Source organism: Anastrepha ludens, chromosome 4 (genome assembly GCF_028408465.1).
Source record: "Anastrepha ludens isolate Willacy chromosome 4, idAnaLude1.1, whole genome shotgun sequence".
Classification (NCBI taxonomy): domain Eukaryota; kingdom Metazoa; phylum Arthropoda; class Insecta; order Diptera; family Tephritidae; genus Anastrepha; species Anastrepha ludens.
In genome coordinates, this window is record NC_071500.1 from 46957756 (window position 1) to 46979157 (window position 21402).

Here is a 21402-nt window from a genome sequence, read left to right on the forward strand (position 1 = left end):
CAAAAGTGTTGCGTGCATTTAGGCAGTGCAAGCAGAAGCACAAATTCATTTGATTGGGAAAAACAACAACTGCTTCTCTACTTGGATATTGAAAGAAAAACAAATAAGAAAGTAGTGCCTGCAGTGACACACGAAACTAGACAGAAACCATACTAATTTACAGCTGGAATTTCCTAACTGGCATCGAACTAAGCCGAAAAGGACCTGATTTGTACCGATTTTAAGACGATTTATTCATTCTTATTTTATTTGGCTTGAACATTTTAAATCAGTTTTATTTATGGTATATATGTTGTAAACTATTCAAACGACTACACATTCTATTATATATTAAGTATGCAATTGGATACGTCGTCGATTTGCTAACAAAAACAGTTTCTATATTATTGGGAAAGGTAAAAAATGTCATTTATTATATTTAAAATCTTTTACGTTTGGTAACATGTTATGAGAAATGCTTTTCCTTAATCTTAAGATGGATACCAGTTTTGAAATATTTATGTATTTATAATAGGTCTATTTATAAGTTCGTGCGGTTTTACAACAGATGGCGTAACTTGATTATTATTCCATCGATCCACATTTCCAAACATTCATTGGAGAGCTACTGTCGTAAGGCACAAACGTCAGTATAAGTTTTTTATTTGAAGCGTAAACAACAATATTTTTACCACACTTGAAAATGTCGAATTTCGTGCCAAATAATGTGTTTTTGCGGGGAATTCTTCTTCATTATTTTAATATGAAGAAAAAAGCAGCCGAAAGTCATCGTATCTTGGTGGAAGTTTATGGTGAGCATGCTCTATCTGAGCGAACGTGCCAGAAGTGGTTTGCACGCTTTAAAAGTGGTGATTTTGGCTTGGAAGACGAAGAACGCGAGGGTGCGCCGCCAAAGTTCATGGATACCGAATTGGAGGAATTGCTCGATCAAGATCCGGCTCAAACGCAAGAAGAGGTTGCAAAAACTTTGGGAGTTGATCAATCAACCATTTCCAAACGTTTAAAAGCCATGGGAATGATCCGAAAGGTAGGCCATTGGGTGCCGTATGAATTGAAGCCAAGAGACGTTGAACGCCGTTTTATGGCATGCGAACAACTGCTTCAACGGCACAAAAGAAAGGGTTTTTTGCATCGAATTGTGACTGGCGATGAAAAGTGGGTCCATTACGACAATCCAAAACGTCGGGCAACGTATGGATACCCTGGCCATGCTTCAACATCGACGTCGGCGCAGAATATTCATGGCCTGAAGGTTATGCTGTGTATCTGGTGGGACCAGCTGGGTGTTGTGTATTATGAGCTACTGAAACCGAATGAAACGATTACGGGGGATGTCTACCGACGACAATTGATGCGTTTGAGCCGAGCACTGCGAGAAAAACGGCCGCAATACGCCGATAGACACGACAAAGTTATTTTGCAACATGACAATGCTCGGCCACATGTTGCACAAGTGGTCAAAACATACTTAGAAACGCTCAAATGGGATGTCCTACCCCACCCGCCGTATAGTCCAGACCTTGCGCCATCCGATTACTATCTCTTCCGATCGATGCAACATGGCCTGGCTGACCAGCACTTCCGTAATTACGATGAAGTCAAAAAATGGATCGATTCGTGGATTGCGGCAAAACCGACCGAATTTTTCACAAAGGGAATCCGTGAATTGCCAGAAAGATGGGAAAAAGTAGTAGTAAGCGATGGACAATATTTTGAATATTAAATTTGTAACCATTTTACGTCAATAAAGTTTCAAATTTCGAAAAAAAACCGCACGAACTTATTCATAGTCCTATTAGTATTGTTCTATTCCATCAATACTTAGAAAACGTAAGACTAATATTACTAGCTAAGTAAAACCGTGTAATATTTTAAATTATACTGTCTTATACAGGGTTCATATGGTATTTGAGGTCATGCTTATATCTGACGAAACGATTATTTTCCTTCTTGCTATTTTTAAGATAAGACATAGAGGACTACAACTTAACTCAAGAAATGAAGAGGCGAGCGGTTATCGTCCCAATATTAGCAAATAGCACAGATTTACAAATCTTTAGTTTTCTTAAGTGCGCCCATTAAATCTTTCATAAGGTTCGCCGATAACACTAGTCTACAAGGAAAAGTATCCGAAATAATTTAAACTAATATCTGCTTCTCTGTCCATGCAAAATTCGGATTGATAACTAAAATTAATTTATTAGTTTGAGTTTTCGAGATATCCTAACCTATATAAAAGTGCAAAAAACCCCATTTTTGCCCATATTTGAGGTTATGTAGCCTTGCAGATGTTTTCTTTCACCAAAATTAAAGGATGGCATCTTTAAATACAATCCTTCTTTTTTCAAATGGCGTTTTGTTTGCTCAAATATCATTTTTTTTCGCAGAGATATCGCATTTTGAAATTTTCACGTTTCGAAATTTTCCTACACCTGAAAATCGATTAAGATAACATAGACATGATATATTCGATTACTAATTTTCTTGAATTGAGTCTTATTTTTCTTAAAATTTTGTCTCACACCATAAGTGTGCTGACTCACCACATCCCTACACTATCTAACCTTTGGGTACCGAGTCACACACAGCCCTAACCCCTAGAAACCACCCCTATCATACCGCGAGCAGGCTAACCCACATAACCGCAAGCAGGCTTTCCCACAAACTCCAAATTTACATACTATTAATCCATATATTTCAGGCCCTCAAACCCAAGAGAATTAGTAAGCGACTATATCATGTCTATGTTATCTTAATCGATTTTCAGGTGTCGGAAAATTTCGAAACATGAAAATTTCAAAATGCGATATCTCTGCGAAAAAAAATGATATTTGAGCAAACAAAACGCCATTTGAAAAAAGAAGGATTGTATTTAAAGATGCCATCCTTTAATTTTGGTGAAAGAAAACATCTGCAAGGCTACATAACCTCAAATATGGACAAAAATGGTGTTTTTTGCACTTTTAGGTTAGGATATCTCGAAAACTCAAACTAATAGAGCAATTCTGAGGCCAGATTTGGATTCAGCGCATCATAAACCTTCGGAAATATATAGTCTGGTTTCTGGGTCTGAATGTTGGTTAAATTTTGTCGGCCTGTGTAATCAGGTGGCAATACAGAATCTTTTGAAAAACGAATAAAAAGGAGGACCTTTCTGACACTGTCCAATTTGCAGATTTTATTCAACAAGTGCAAGCGATCATTGACGAAAGCCCTTCAAAATCAACAAGGGAGCTTAGTGTTTCTGAGGGTCTTATCCATCCAGCTGTCCATGAAGATCCCCGGTATAAATACTAAGTCCTGTGCCGAATACAGCAAATGTCGAAACACACACGAGAACAACCAACTACTCGATCAAAACGAGTTCTAAGCAAAATAAAAAGACAATATGAATAAGAAGTAATGCCACATAATTTTATTATTAGATTCTTCCAATCTGACGTCGAGTGATATATATCCTCCTCCTATTGGTGGTGTGCGTCTTAATGTTGTTCCGCAAATGGAAGAACCTACAGTTTCAAGCCGACTCTGAAAGGCAAATGCTTTTTATGTGGAGCTTTTTTATGGCAGAAATACACTCGGAGGTTTGCCACTGCTTACCGAGGAGCGACCGCTATTAGAAAAAGCTTTCACTTTATTTTGGTGCTTCACCAGATTCAAGCCTACGTGCTCTCTGAATTCCGAATGGTAACGCATCACCCCATTCGGCTACGAATGGAAACTTCTTCAGCAACAATGCAGAGAAAATTGAGGCGGTTAAGGTTGAATGGGTTCGTAAATCCGGGCATGAAATACCAAAAGATAAACAAAAGTTGACAGGCAATGGCAAACCTTCGAGTGTATTTCTGCCATTGAAGGAGTTCCGTATAAAAAACTATCTACCGTTCAAAGGTCGTGTAAAACTGTAGGTCCCTCCGTTTGTTTGAAAACATCAAAACGCATACCACAAATTAGAGGAGGAGCTCAGTAAGAGGTTTAGATATGATTAAGTTAGGATTGAATTCATGTTGTTTAGGGATGCTCGGCATTGACATGTGTGCCAAGGGTTATAGTAAAAGAAAAAATATATTCCACAAGTAATTGTGGGCAACATGAAGTTTTATACAAAGTCGTGTTTTACTATTAGCCTGCCATGTGTTCCACACTCATGATAACCCAATCGCTCTTATGATACGCAACATGCAATATACCGGGAAAAAGAAGAAAGTTTTGAGGACCTTTTTGAAAAATCTCTATATGATAAATAGATGGCCAAAAATATGAATAACTTAAAATATATTTCCGCACCTTACCATGCAAATCCATTCACATAACTACATAGCATGAATAAATTTATGTTATTATTTAAAACATCAAAATTACACAAAAAAAATCGTTGCAGCGACTAAATAGTGAGAGAACGAAATTTTGCATATACACGATTTGGAGGAGCGATGATGTAAATCGCACTTTTAATTGGAGTAAATTAATGCCGATTGCGACTAATTCAACGCTGTCAAGTGACGAGCACACACGCACACATAGCCATGCACATATTTGCATTGCGTATATGCATAAGTAATGCAAACAAGAGCCCAGTTGGAAATGGCAGGGCCTGCAACCCCTTCTAGAACTACTTCTAGTCTCTTCTTTGCTTTGGCAGACCGCAAGGCCTTCCGCTCTGCCTTCTCTTTTATTGATTTTTTAATTAAATTTTCTACTTGGTAAGACCTTAACAGACGGCGCACTCGCGTATCGGCACCCACGTCACTGTAGACAGTTATAATTCCGAGGTTGTAAAAGACTTCGTTTATTTCGGAACCAGCATTAACACCGATAACAATGTCAGCCTTGAAATCCAACGTAGAATCTCTCTTGCCAACAAGTGCTACTTTGGACTAAGTAGGCAACTGAGCAGTAAAGTCCTCTCTCGACAAACAAAACTAACACTCTACAAGACTCTCATCATGCCCGTCCTAACGTATGGCGCAGAAGCTTGGACGATGACAACATCCGATGAAGCGACGCTTGGAGTGTTCGAGAGAAAGAGTCTGCGTAAGATTTTTGGACCTTTGCACGTTGGCAACGGCGAATATCGCAAACGATGGAACGATGAGCTGTATGAGCTTTACGACGACATAGACATAGCGCAGCAAATAAAGATCCAGCGGCTACGTTGGCGGGGCATGTCATCCGAATGGATACAAACGCTCCGGCTTTGAAAGTATTCGGTGCGGTACCAGCTGGTGGTAGCAGAGGAAGAGGAAGGTCTCCTCTGCGTTGGAAAGATCAGGTGGAGAAGGACTTGGATTCACTTGGTGTGTCCAATTGGCGCCGGTTAGCACGAGAAAGAAACGACTGGCGCGCTTTGTTAAGCTCGCCCAAATTCGCGTAAGCGGTTATCGTGCCAATTAAGAAGAAGAAGAAGACCTTATGACTTCCTCCCTCTGAGAATTATTGCACAAAGTATTCCCTAAGAAGTATTTATTTATTCAGTCTATGAACTTACAATCTTTTGGGCTAGCGTACAAGATTTAGCGAAGGTAATATATAAGATATATTTTTTATTATTACAGTCAACCAAACTTTAGTTCCTTAGTGATAAGATTAGCTACAGACAAATTCAAATAATTGCTTATTAAACTGCCTTCAAATCTAATATATTTTGGAATACTTTCAGTTGAGTTCAGCAAAGAGCCAATTCACGAAATTTCTGCATTGATAATGATCTGTTGGCTTCAATGCTTATATTAATTGAATTTTGTACGGATGCCATTGCAAAGCCTTGTGTATAATCCGCCAAACAGTCGATTCCTGAAAGCGTAATTGTTGAAATCGTCAAGATATCACAAATCCTGCCATATGTTGCTCAATAATTTTGAATCCCTGCTCTATCGTGTAAGTATCTATGGTTAAATGGAAAAATTGCACCGCCAGCAAAAAAAATTGGAAAAAAAATCTCAAAAATCAATATGATTTTTGTTAGAGAAGCCCTTTTGCGATTTACAACTGGGAAAGAAGCCCACATGCATTTGTAAGCTAAATATAAATTGATAAGGCGCACAAAAGTTGGACACACATACATACATATGCAAACATGTGCATACATCTGCTCGTACGTGCATCAAGTGGCATAAATGCAGACGTGCTTGCCAAGTGTTTTCATTTATGGGCTTATTATGGGTTTGTTGTTTGCTGTTGTATGTATAATAGATATGGGTAATAGTTATTTTTTCATGTCATGGCACATGTAATGCATGCACTTTGTAGTTGAATAATTAACAGTGGCACTTAAAAACCATAACATTTCAATTGACTGTTGCAGGGCAATGAAACACCAAGCTAAGTATATGCAGCACGAGCATACAAGTTGTGACAAATGAGGCGCTATAAGAAATTAAATGAAAAAATGCAACAGCTGCTTCCAATGGTGTTGCGAATTGCAAGCATAGCTTGAAACTTTTGATTTCTCAGTAAATTGTATTATTTACTCATCACCAATACAGCGGGGCAGCATAGTGTCATTACAGCAATAGGCCGCTTTGCACTCCGAAGAATTTTTCGGAAATAAAGCTGTCTAGCAATGTTCCCTTGAACCAGCTGAGAGCTCTTTCAGAAAGAGAGTGATTCAAATTTAATGATTTTCTTAGATAATATATACCTATAAAAATTTAAATTTAAATTCAAGCAAATTTGCTGGACCAAAAATTTAAAAGGAGGCAGTGAGTAATAAAGTCCTCTCCTGACGAATAAGACTAACACTCTACAAGGCTCTCAACATGCCCGTACTAACGTATGGCGCAGAAGCTTAAGGTACTTGACCACCTTGGAAAGCTAAAAAGTACAACATATTCAATAATTTTTTTTTCATGTTCTGTATAATATATTAAAATAAATTTTTTTTTAAATTTTTATTTAGAGCTTATATAATACAAAAAAAAATTGATTTATTAAAATTTCTTTTTTTAACATATATCCAGGAGGCGCCAAAGTCGAGGCCTGAAGAAAATCATGTCTTGCGGCGGACAGTTAATCTTAGAAATGGTAATTCTAAAACAAAAGAGAGAAACAAAATTTTCAAAAGGAAGGTTCCTTGCGTGAGAATTTACCACAAACTGACAAAAAAAAAAATAATAAAAAAATGGCGGATGTTTGAAAAAAAGTTAAGAAAACACCCCTGTTTTTCACAATGTTATGCTTAAAAAGCAATACTTTATTAACTTTTTTTTTGCAAAATGTGGTAAATTGGCATACAAAACATCTTAACAAATAAAACAAGACCAAAATCATTAAAATCGGCTAAGCAGTTTCGGAGATAAAGTGTCCGCCATTCGAAAAAAAGTAATTTCTGGAAAAACGCGTTTAAAGTTAAAACTTGCTATTTTCTTTCAGCTGAGTCAGCAAGTAATGAGTGCAGGATGCGCCTGCACATTTTCACTGATTTCACTTTGTTAGAATTCGAATTTAAAAAAACAGTTTCAGGTGATGATTTTTAAAAGTATAAGGATTGAAAAAATGTAAAAAAAAAAATTTAATTTTTTGAAACTTATAAGGTGGTCAAGTACCTTAAACGATGGCAATATACTAAGAGGCGTCCCTTGGAGTGTTTGAAAGAAAGATTCTGCGTAAGATTTTTGGACCTTTGCACGTTGGCAAGGGCGAGCATCGTAGGCGATGGAACAATGAGCTGTATAGTCTGAATGGATATAAACGTTCCGGTTCTGAAAGTACTCGATGAGGTACCAGCTGGCTATAACAGAGGGAAAAGAAGGCCTCCTCTGCATTGGAAAGATCAGGTGGAGAAGGACCTGGCTTTGGAAAGAAGAAAGAAACTTCTGGCGCGCTTTGTTAAACTCTACCAAAACCGTTTAAGCGGTTATCGCGCCAATCAAGAAAAGGAAGACAAATTAAAAATTGTTTAAATAAAACAATAAAATTATGTATTGCAAATTATTGTTTGCATTGTATATTGCATAGATTTCCATTTTTTCATTTTAAAATGTGTGATGTAAGGTTGTTTCTAAATGATCTCTCAGTGGTCCCCAGAGAATTTTTCAAAAACCCCTATCTCGAAAACCGGAGCCAACAAATGAATTTATAAAACCTAAAGTAGAAATGCAAGGTCATCTTCAAAACTTTTACTTAAATTTTGAGCTTGCACCAAAGAACGAAAGACAAGAAGCATTTCAATCACATTAAATTCAACTCGAAACATATAATTGGGTTTCCAATAACAGGTGTTATTTATCCCTATCGAGAGATGATTACCGATTTTTTATGGCCAGAATTGGATGGTATTGATCTGGACAATGTTTATTTTCAACAAGATAGCGCTACGTGCCACACAAGCAACGAAACCATTGATATTTTACGAGAAAAGTTTCCGGACCGTGATCTCTCGAAGAGGTGATCACAATTGGCCACCGAGATCTTGTGATTTAACACCTTGTCACCATTTTCTTTGGGGCCACGTGAAAGAGAAGGTCTACGCCAACAGCCCAGGTCAATTCAAGACCTCAAAGATGGAATTCGTGAGGCTATCAAGGACATAGGACAGCAACTTCGCAATTCGGTTATTAAAAATTTCATGAAAAAGATATTGTCCTGTAAGCGTGGTCGTGGTGGCAATTTGCCTAATGTTATTTTCCACTATTAATAGTGGATAATTATTATAATGAAATAATCATTCGATCATTTATATTAAAAAATAGTATTTTTCTTTGAATGTCAAAATAACACCTCTTGTAGGAAAACCCTTTAAATACTTAGGCTTGTAAAAGTACCACTCTTGTGTGTATTTGTTAATTATTTAACACTCACAGTTGAATAATTTTATAATTATTTATTGTTTTGAGATTTATTATTATTAAAATGAAGCTGTATTCGTAAGATTTTTGAGTCTTTTAAAATACATCAACTGTAAAAACAGCAACTATCGGCGTTTTCACCGTGCAAGCGCCACCATCTTTCGGTCGGCATGTCGGACTGACCTGCAGCGTGAACAAAAGGCGGACTAGCCATACTCGATGAAGATTATTTGTTTCAAATTCAAATTGTATTATTCAGAAAGTCATACAAAACCTAAAATTTTAAAAAAATTTTAACTAACAAAATTTAAAGAAATGTTCGCCTAAGTTCGGTTTTTGCTTTTTTTTAAGGAAGTCAAACCTAAGTCAAACAGAAATTTTATGGCCAAACCCGAAGTTCGGCCATTCTTTAACTTGCAGAGTATAACCAACTTTACTTTTGACTTTTCAACAAAATTCTTAACACAATTTTTGAAATTTAAATTAGAGGCACTCTAACACTACTGGACTCTTAATAAAAGTAAAGGAAAAGATGCAATAAAAACAAAAAACTAATTATAAAAAATATTTGGTGATAAATTCGAATGACGCGGCTTGAAATATTGGAGAGAGCAAATGTAGAGAGAGCATTTGATTCCTCTTTTAATTAGGTTCCTCTTGAACTCAGCATTAATACTCTAACTGTTTTTGGAGTTATAAATATTTCAATATTGGCTTTCAGAAATTTTAGAAAAAAGAATTTTAAGAAAAATGAGAAAATTTCTGCCCGCACCTAAGTAAGATTCCACACCATGGGATTTATTTGCTTATACTCCTCTAACCAAAGAAAGAACAACTTTTTCGTACGGTGCTCCAACACGATATATAAAAATCGTAATCGTGGTTAGTAAAATCATGGCAGCGTGAACTAAGAAGAGATCTGTGATACCAAAAACGAAACATTCAGCTCGCTAACAGACTGAGTTTTATTGACCTCGGCAGAACCCGCAGCCAGGCAGTCTACAGCAGCTCCAACACAAAAAGATCCATAAGATCACTTATTTGTCTCCTGATCGCGAAATTATAAGGCAAATTGATCTATTTGCGGTGGACCAACGAACGATTTCAATGTGTTTGATGTACCTATCATCGACACGAATCTTAGATTTTTTGTCGCAAATATCCATACATGCCTCTTTATATCCAAAAGTATAAGGAAAGGTTAATGTCAGCATACTTAGGACTAAAACACAATAAGGCTGCCGGTGCTGACGAACTGTGGGTCGAAAGAAGTGATTTGAGCGCTTGGTTGATCCCAACCGGGCAATTACAAACCTCCAAGTGTTGTTCTGCAATTTTCAATGCTTCTCATTGGCGGCCACCCTACCGCAAACAATGAACACAGGGTGTCAGCGACAACTATTATTATTATCATAAAAAATATTATTCTCACAAAAATTTTAAATTTTTAGATATTTATGGACAAATTTAATAATATATCCCAGGACACTGACCCAAAAATAATAATATTTAGGAAGAATTTAAACTTCTTATAACTAAACCGAAAAAAATACACTAAAAATATGTTGGCATTTTTGCAACAAAAAAATAATAGTAATACCTGCATTACCTTCATGACTAATACATAGCACCCTACATTTATTTTTAGTTCAAGCAGTTTTCGAAAATATGACAATCACTTTTCGGTATATCCCATAACTGATATTTAAAACATCCTTTTTTTACTCACAAAGCTATTAACAATAAATGTGACATTAATAACTACATTACTATTGATTGTAAAAGATCAACAGCGAAAATTTGCAAATGACCAGCTTCATAGTTTCCTACGTCAAAGCAAAGCCACATTAACACATAAAAATAAAAACTATAATAAAAATCAAATAAATCGTATATATACAGCCAGTCTAATAGAAGCGTGACCGCCTTAACTTAGAAACCATTTGACCATTTCGATTCTGACAAACTGCACCGTAATATTAATTATACGGAAATATTCCATAAAATGTGTAGTCACCACCGTTAGTTATAATGGCTTCACATCTTCCAGTAATACTTTGTGTTAATTTCTGCGCAAGTTGCATATAGTTTTTCCGTAATCGTTTGACCTTACATATTTTTTTGTCTGAGTTTTGCTTAACCATTGCCCAGACATAATTACATTTACAAGATCATCTATCAAAACCTCTGACTAAATTTTGAATTGGCATCAGTTTTTAAAGCCGAACCGAACTCTTTCAAGACCCAAAGTAAGCAAGCAATGATTTCTGCCCAATACGGTTGACATCAGGCGACCCTGAAAGCCAATCCAACATTTCAATACAATTTTGTTATTTCCACTCTACGCACCTTCGGCTTCGATTTTTGAGATCGTAATCTTCTTGTGTATTATAAGATAGCAAGCAGCTGAGAGTAATAATTCTGTTTGGTAAATGTTATTCATCAAAACTGCATTCAAATAAATGACCAAATTCTTTTTCGGAAAAAGAACTTTAACGGGATGTTTAACAGTTCGTTGAAGTTGTCGATTATGGGCAGTACATCAGGACTAACATATGCAACTATTTATCTAGGCGAAAGATTCATCCATGAATACTACGTCTGCCCAATTCCGTTCTGAATTTGCCTTAGCCCAGGACAGTTGTTTTTGAATTTGTGATATTTGCTCTATAGTTTGAGGCCTTTTGCATGAAAATGTCCTCGAATCGTATCTTTTGATATATTAACACCACTTTTCCTTAAAACTGATTCAGCTTCACGCAACGATAAACTTAGCTTTGTCACAAATAAATCAATGATGTTCTGTTCTTGCTTTGAAGAGGTATTTTCTTTTAGATTCTCATCCGGAGAAGACGTCGACGTTTTTAACTTCTGTATAGGATTGCACACATTGGTTTTTGAAGCTCTTCGACTTTTGAAAATACTTTCCTGTAGACGCACGTAAAATGCTTGGACCTTTAGGGTGTGTACATAGATACACTAGTTCAAGTCGTTTTTCATACAAGGAACTCATTGAACAACGCGTATTGCGAAGAGGATGCACCTATTTAGCAGCATTTAAATTTTTTTTGGAATTTTGCCGGTCACGCTTCTATTACACAGACTGTATATACATACATACGTACACACCTGTGAATGTATTGGTGTAAAATAAAATCCTACACTTCCGTACAATTTGAGATTTAGTATATAAATTGTAAGTGAAACCATCACCGCATAACAACAACGCCTCAGAATTATTGGCGGCGCATCCACCACTCCCGTCGGTTAGCAGCACATCCGCAAAAGCGCGCACATCTCAAGCCACACTCGCTCGCGCTGCATATGCATGCATGGATGTGATGCCAGTATCGTTTTTCAGCAAAAACAATTCACGCTATTTCAGCTATTTGCATGATGATAATAGTTATTTTTATATTTCTTAAATGCCAACTTTTACAAAGCACTTACTCTTCTATTTTTCTTAGATTTTTTATCATTTATTTTTAAACTCTTTTTTATACTCGTTCGTACGCGTATGTATGCTTGTGAGCCGCTATCAACTGCGCGTGCTCAAAACATTTGACGATTCTCACGCAGAGGTGCGCGCGTGCATGGCAATTTTAAACGCACACACTCACATAAATACTACGTATTAACTTACATAAGCGAGTAGGCTGACGTGATTAACATTGCACTTAACTGCTATCGACCACCCACCATGCCGTTGCGAGCATTCGTACTATAAATTTATTTTGTTTTTGTTGCTGTATAGTAAGCTAAATTAAATTAAGTTAAATTGTGTTCAGTTAGGTAAATAACGTTAAGCTGAACTTAATTCAGTTGAGTACTAATTAATTATTAAAAAACTATTTCAAGCCCAGTTGAAGGTAGGTAGGCCCACCTCTTTAATGTTGGTTTCCTTGCGGTGGCGCAAGTGATGCTTTAATCTTACTCGGAAAACTAACCTAACTGAACTAAGAGGGAAGTTACATAACCAAAGCCAACCAATCCCCAGATTAGCTAGCCATGCGTGTAACGCCGATGATAGTCTCGATTTTCTCTACCTTGGTACCTCATCACATCCTCTCCTTTCCCCTTTAAATATTTCATAAAGAGCTCGCGTTTAAATATTCTTAATGAAATTATTGATTTGGGAGTGATCTTTAACCCCACTTTTCAGTTTCTTAGTCATTTGATTTTTTTTTTCATCGTCAAATCGTATTCTACACTTGCCTTCACTCTACGTTTTGCTTCCGATTTTACGGATCTATACACTTTGAAGTCACTATTTACTTCGCTCGTACGATCCAAGCTGATGTGTGACGTCTTTATTTGGAGCACTTGAACGCATTCAAAAGAAATTTATTCGTTTTGCACTCAAATCTTTAAACTTCACTGATCCGATTCCTTCATATAATGTAAAGTGTGCATTACTAAATTTAAAATCCTTACAAAGCAGAAGATGTATACTTTCATTATACTTTGTTTTGGATATCATACATGTGACAATTGACTTGCCTTTGTTCTCAGATTAAGTTAGGTTTTTGTAGCAGTCTATTTAGAACAGCCAACTCCCTTAGATCATGTAAGTCCCAATGATCGGGATACATGCCACGACCATCGAGATGTTCTCTCTTGAGAGGTTGAGCAATTCTCCTGACCTTGTAACACAAGTATTTTCTTCTCTCCATGGCCTATTAGCTTCCTGGAGAATATTTCTTTTTATCCTTTATTTGCAAGTTGCCATAAGAATTCCAATATTGCCTCTGTTTTCAAGCAAAAGGAGGTTAGTACCTTTTCTGGCTTATCGGCCTTGCAATTTCCTTCAACTTCTTTTTGTCCCGGTAGTCATATAAGACTGATCTTGAAAACGGTGCTAATATCATTTAGAGCTGCCAGGCATTTCTGAGCAACCTTTGATCTTAGTATAACTGCCTCCATTGATTTGATGGCGGCGTGGTTATCCGAGAAGTTATTTATCGGAGTTTTTGTTACGGCGTGTATATTAAGGTGACGACTATCTCCTTTATGGTTAAGACTTCTGCTTGGTAGACTCTACAGTAGTCCGGAAGGCAGACAGATGATTCTAGTCCTAATTCTTTTGAAAAAACTCCATAGCCTGCTTTATTTTCTAGCTTGGATCCATCCGTGTAAAAATTGATTTGCCCTCTTCCCCATGTCCTTTGAGTTTGATACTTTCTTCTTGGCGGAATGCTAGTCTTGAAGAGCATGTCGATGGGGATTTAGGGAAAGAATAGTCGACTTCATGATTATAACCACTCACTAACTAATTTTCTGAGAATTCATTATCACATAGTTAGGAAACTTGTATATATTATATATGTATGTACAATAATAATCTGTGAGAAACCTTGTATTTCTATATTCACTAAATATATAAATAAATACTCTGGATGTTATGAGCCAGCGAGTGGTATCTGGCTACATCTTAACGGCCCTCTTCTGACACTGGGTCTCATCAGGAAGTAAAATAACCTTTCCGTTTCCTCAGGGATTGCCTCCATCAGATCAGCAATCATAGGAGAGTTCGTGGCAAGTTTCACATCCAGGACCACAATGAGTTATCATGCAAGGTGTATTCGATACTGAACAACAGCTACAACTTACCCTAATCTAACTGGGCCCAAACGTTTACCCAATTATACCTTTCGCTTAATCATGGCTTTGACCATTATTTTGGCCTTATTCTTACTTCATCTTAAAACTAGTGTGTGCTTGTGTTGCCAAATTTTTAATCAAAAATAACTTCACTCACCTGTTGATTACCATCATCTTCCGTCACCGGCAATAGCTTCACCGTGCTGCCATTAGCCATATTGAAACTGCCACTACTCGAAAGATTTTTCATATGAGGTGTGGATGCCACAATTGCATTGGAATAGTGAAATTCACTACCGCTAGCCGCCTCATGACTATGATAATCGGAAATTATATCGTTTAGTGTATTGTTGCTACCGCTGATGGTAGTAGCACCACTAGTGCTAATGCGTCCCGAAGCTGCAGTGGTACGCCCGCTAATTGTACCATTACCATTACCAATATGTCCACTCCCGCCAGTAAATCCACCAACCCTACTTCTTATTGTGCCGCCACCACCACCACCTGTGCCCGTTGTGGCTGTGATGGTTGATACTGCCGATATGTAACTACGCGTTGTTTGCGGTGATGGCGTGATAATCACAGCGCCTCTACCACTACCATTTTCGAGTTGCGCCGCATCATCGTCGCCACTTCGATGCATATTTACCCAGGATAGACGATTGTGTTGTCTGCGTTCCATTGATGCCGGATTACTATCCGACTGTGCTATACTGCTGGCCGAAGGCCGATTGTGCTCGGTCGACGCATCCGCGCCAATCACATAAATGCTAGTCGCATTCGAATCGGTGCGCAAACGCATGGGTGCGGGTGGAGGTGGTGTTGGTGGTACGACTGTGTTGCTGCTGATATGTCTGTGCATGTTATTCATCGTCATTGGCATTGCCTGTTGGCGTTGTAGCTTTAAATGTTCATCAAGAGCTTCATCACTAGATCTGCTGCGATATGACGCCGTCTTCATGCCACTAATGCAGGCAGTAGAACTTTTGATGTTTAACACTTGCTCGCACTAAATGCCGTGGATGCACTAGACCAACGTGCTGATGGATAGACAGAGATAACTGCCGAACAGATTCCTTCGACTTGAGTTCAAAACAACTGGAATTAGTAAAAATTGAAATGGAGATTATCATGAGAAGTTTGAGTAATTTAGGTGATGTGTGTGTAAATTATGTTGCTTAAAAAGTAGATACCAAGAACAAACAAGTGAATCTTTTAATTCGCAGGAAGCACTTGTGTCTCAGATATGCACGTATGTACGTTTCTATGTACAATATATGTATGATATATTTTCTCTAACTTCACATTAGTTCACAACAACACAAACCACTTTGCTTGGCCGCATTAGCGCTCGCAGGCAAAACAAAAACCAGTTTATTTTCTTCCCTCATCGTCTGTTTTCAATGATTTTTGCACAAATCGCTAAAAGCTTGTTTGATTAGTTACCAATCGTCGTTTGTGGCTGCCACTTAGCGCGCTGATACGTTGCTGATAATTAATCTCTTGCGTCTTCCTCTATGTTAACATTAATAACAACAACAACAACAACAACCACAACAAATTTGTTAAATGAGTCACACATTCGTAAGTTTTTGTTCAAAACTTTTTTTTTTTTTTCAAATAGAGCGCTTGAATCTTCATTCATTGAAGCTGCTTATCTGTTTCCGCCGTGCTTGGAACTCCGAATGCCAACAACAGTGACAGCAAGTGGAATGGCACGGTCACTTTTACTATCACTTCACTATCTTTTATTTATCTTTTAATATGCCAGCAGAGGTTTTTTAAGGCACTGACGACACAGAAGAATACAAATGTGGAATAAACTTGCATACATGCATATGTATGTTTACCTTTTGTATACATACATGCCTATGATTAACATACAAATACATGAACAAATTGCTAACAAAGTGTCATAATAGATTCGCCTCACAAGCTGAGTGGAAGAAGGTGATTTGGTGCAGTGCTTGAATTGAATAGCTTTCAGAAGCATTTATGATGATTGTAAAATAAATATAGTTTATCAAATAAGATAAGCGGCGCGTTTTCACTTTGTAAATATGTACATACATATGTATTACATGTGTAATGAATGACAGCACTACAAAAGACACAAAACAAAACATTTTATACTTTCTCCAACCTCTACCATTCTTATAAGGCGCGCAACCAGGAATTTTGTATAAAACTCTCTTAATCGTCAAAAAAAAAAAAAATAATAATAATAAGACACAAAAAAAAGATTTGCTTTAATAAAAACAAATTAAATACAAATCATAATGGAATTTGTTCCATTTGTTGCATTTAATCGCCTTAAAATCAAAAACAAAAAACAGATAATTTGTTTTCGATTTGTTGCTTGTTTTCCGTAAGTTTTTCTAAAATTCTTTCCACCGTGGGAGTTCGAGTCTCCATATAAACTTATATATAAAGATGGGCTGCCCCATTCAAACGCTCTTGTGCTCATGTTACTTTTCTATTTTTCATGCAAAACATCCACATATTCACATATTATCCAATTAAAGCTCTTTCTCTTACAAAAACCATACAAATTCAAGTTTTAAACCCTGTACAAATTTAAAGAAACAAATGTAACAAATTTCCATCAAAATTGCAAAGGGTGTTTCCTTCCCCGATACAATAAAAATTTCGAGCTTTTGTTATATGGAGAAAATGCACATAACTGCTACCCAAAAAAAAATTATCAAAAATCAAACGATTTTTGAGACATTTCAAATTTGCAGTTTATTATACCAAAATTTAATGGGCTATTCAAATGTTTGAAATTTCGATGATGCTATAGTTTTTCAACGCACTTTATGTACGGGGTCCGGAACTCGAAATGTTTTGTTTTTTTGTTTGTCCTTGTTCACTCTTCTCGGGAGCCCAGGCTCTATGGACAAACTCAATCTGGATTTCGTTAATCTATTTTGATTTCCGATAGGGTAGGTGATTAGCCTGCCGCTCTCGAAGTGTAACCAATTAAAAAGGGCATACATTTTGTTTGGAAAATTACTTTTATGCAATTCAAAGTAAAAAATGTTTCAAAATAATACAAAATAAAGAATCAATTTACTTTTGTTCGATATGGCCATCTTTTGCCTTGACTATGGCCTTGAGATGGTCCAGAAACGAATCGCAAGCTGCCCGAATCTGACTTGCAGGTATTTTGGTCCACTCGCGGAAAATGGCTTTGTTCAGCGCCTCGTCACTGGTGAATCTTTTAGTTCGAACCTTGCTCTCCGAAATGGCCCAATGGCGTAATTCATCGGGTTCGCGTCTGGTGAATTTGAGAACCATGGCTTCAAAGCAACCTCCCGCATACTTTCCCGATAACATTTCGCATTTACCTTGACGCCAGGCGCGATGAAAACGATTGGAGAGTGCCCATCTGCGGTTACAGCAACCCAATCCATAATCTGTGCTGCTTCTTGATGGCCAATCGATGACTCAAATTCTCGTATGAACGATCGGTTAAATAAACCATATTGCTTTTGGAGTTTACAAATTGCTCAATTAGAAAAATTGTCTCGTCAGAAAAGACAATGTTCGGAAATTGACCGCTTTCGGCCAAGCGAAGCAACTCCTTCGCTCTCTCAAGTCTGACTTGCTGCTGGTTTTGTGTGAGATCTTGCGCCGTCTGGATCTTGTAAGGCCTGACTTTGAGATCATTTTTCAGTATGCGGTGGATGTTACGGTCAGATATTTTCAGTTTTTTCGCAATTTGATTGGCACTTCGTCGGGCATTTCGCTCATTTCGCTTCTTCACTTTTTGAACCATTTCACGTGACGTTGCAGTCTTTTGATGACCACCTCCATGACGTTTCACGATGCTACCAGTATCATTGTAACGAGTAATGGTGCGATAATTAAGAACTTTTTTTACTTTAAGGTGCTCGAGGTGCTAAAAATTTCATTGCGATATCTATTAATAGTACCTCATTCTGGTGTCTCCAATTTTATTTGAAAGGTGGGAAGATTTGTAGTTCGACTTTAAGGTCTTTTGTGGCCTTCACTTAGATCCTTTATTTCAACTTTGAAACCGTTTCTCTCACCACTTTTGTTTTTTTGAATTGTGACTTTCTTGCAATAAACTAGCGATATTTACTATGGGATTATATTTACCAGAGTCTTATGCAAAGTGTTTTGTTATCGATTATAACAACTTTAAAATTACATTATGTGACTAATTTCATGACGAAAGGTTCCTCACAGTTGGGATCCAACTCGAACGCCCCAGGAATGGCGGTCATTTTTTTTGCTTGCCCTCTAAATAAGACTACATCATATTAAACAACTTTAAGTTCTCTTTCTTCATGAAATTAACCACATAATGTACCCTTAAAGTCGTTATGATCGGTAAGAAAACACCCTGTATGTGTACGTTTTTATTATGATCTTCTAACACAATTTATAATATAGGAAGGTTACTTATGTATTTTATTTTGGAGCTTTAAGGTAAAATCAATTTCTTATCCATGAAGTAAAGCCTCACAACAATGCCGCTTATTTAATTAAATTCAAACATTTAAATTTTTAGCAAGTTATTATTTGTTATTAACTTTATAATCACTCTCGTCATCAACGACTTTGCCATCTAGCGTGCCAATTTTCTACGCCATATCAATAAAAATAAATTCATTTTTCAAATAGAACTTTGAGTCTTACTTAAAATTGCAAATTTTGTTGCCACTTAGAAAATATTGCATTGTACCATATATATGTAGAGTCAGTAGGGTAATTTATTAAACAGAAATTCATTAATTTTTATTGTGTTGCCTTTTCTGTTGAAAATTGCGAGGCATTTTTGGCCAAGCTCAATACAGCGCTACAGTGGCTTTGATAGGGTGTACGAGAGACGAAATAAAAAAATATTTACATACATATCTTTACTTCTTTTGCCTTTTTTTGCGACCTAAAGAACATAATCCATTAAAACATCAATTCAATTTGATCCAATCGTCAAAGGCAAGCAATTCCTATAGATGGCGTATTTTATCGGCGCATACCGCAAATATATCGTTCGCGAGGGTAATGACATCCCGACATCAATTCAACAGCGAGTGGTACGGAGTACGGACGGCAGATTCCAAGAGTATAACCGACATAATGGTCATAGTCAAAATTTAGAAGAAATAATTAAACAAAAAACTCCGCATTTATCTTCTTTGTACTAGTTATTGGAATAAACGTTCATATTTCATAAATTTGTATTAAATTTATCCTTTGATTCCTAATTCTGCCACCGGTCACCTTGTTAATGCAAACATTGCTCTATGCAAGTGATTACTGATTTTAAGCAAATATTTAACGGCAGTTAATTGCTTGTAACAAGACGTTGAAAAGTGTAAATTTGTTTATTCTGACTAATTGACGCCACCCACACACAACAGACTCTGGAATGTATATTTAAGTGCTAATGAAAAATTGTGAGTCTTATCATCAGACACATTGTTAGAAAAAGATGCATCATGCATTCAAAGGCAGATATGGACGAACACAAATATTTAGTAGAATTAGATAAATAATGTGAAATAATCACTTCCAAGGCTCTCGGTACATTAATTGAACAATACTTAGTGTACAATTTTCATAAAAAATGCTATCGGCAATGTGCAATTGTTTACCATTAATTATAACGCATAAACAACAAGAACAAGTGCAATATGAAAGGTATAAATAAAATAACGGTCAATATTTGACAACTCAATGATAACATTTTTCTTGCTCATTTGGCATTGACTGATTGCAGTCACGGCATCCGAAAAAATAAACACAGAAACAATCAAAAGCAAACACACGTTTATTGCTACACAAATATGATACAAACAGATATTTAACAAGATGGGCATGATACCAAATGATTTCCATATTAATTGAGCCTCATATGTGCATTAGGGTAGATCGTTATTGTATGGGTAATATTTGAGTAATTTGATCATAAGCAATTGTAGTATCACCAAATGTTGTTTAGATCTAACATTAATAATTATTAAAAAATTTAATTATATGCAAGGTGGCGCAAAAATTAATCGCCCTATAAAATTTATAATTTTTGCAAATGGCGTCGTACGTTAATCATATTTCACTTTTGTGAACTAAACTACGCCAGTAAACAAGCAGATAAACAATGAAGTGCGTAAAAGTAAAAAAAAAATATTCCCATTACTCAAAATCGGTTTTTATTTTGTAAAAAAATTATTCAAAAAACAAATTGAATTATTAATTTTGCGCCATCTTGTGGAACTGACTTATGTACGACTACGATTATGTGCCATTATGTTTAAGTGCCTGAAAGTTTTGTAAATTATATATATTATATAAATTATCCAGGATTTACGAATTTAGTATGCAAAAGATCGTTTGAAATTAAAGTTTCTCTTGTTCTATGCAAAACATCAATAAATAATTGGCGCTTACACTTCGGTTAGGTGTTTGGCCGAGCTTTTCCTCCTATTTGTGGCGTGCGTCTTGATGTGCACAAACGGAGGGACCTACGGTTGTTACTGTTGTTGTTGTAGCAGCATAAACATTCCCCATATACATATGTACGAGAAATGCTGCTGAAGTGACAGCAGTAATAATCTGGTTTGTTCCAGTTACGAGGAACCGACTGTCGTGGGAACGTGGGACCTACAGTCGACTAAGTCAACTCCGAGCGGCAGATAGATTTTTTATGAAAAGAAATACACTCGAAAGTATTTCATTATCTGCCGAGAAGCGACCGCTATTAGAAAAAACTCTTTGTTCCATGCACTGCCAAAAAATGGTTAGCATGTCTCTGTAGTGCTGTTCGTTGGCCATAACATTATTGTCGCCTTCATTTTCGACGAAAAATAGATCCATAATGGAGTCGTACTTAAAACATACCTATCATGGACAAGCTCATGTGGATTTTGCCCCTATATGTGTGACCATTTTTCCAATTCGCATAGCCATCGAGATAAGAATGCGACTTTTCTGAAAACAATTTTTGTTTTTTTTAACTGTTCTTCATTTTCTAACTGATCCAAAG

At 36.6% G+C, this 21402-nt stretch overlaps 1 protein-coding gene across 4 annotated transcripts in view; it reads right to left on the bottom strand.

Annotated features, from left to right (window-relative positions):
* Positions 1 to 21402, bottom strand: part of LOC128862182 (sodium- and chloride-dependent GABA transporter 1) — a 166293-nt gene that overhangs the window by 60029 nt on the left and 84862 nt on the right. For all 4 annotated transcript variants that reach the window (XM_054100655.1, XM_054100657.1, XM_054100656.1 and 1 more), the window contains one exon: positions 14545 to 15485. In XM_054100655.1, coding sequence (XP_053956630.1) covers positions 14545 to 15348 — 804 coding nt within the window. In that variant the 5' untranslated portion in view covers positions 15349 to 15485. The remainder of the gene's footprint in view (positions 1 to 14544; positions 15486 to 21402) is intronic.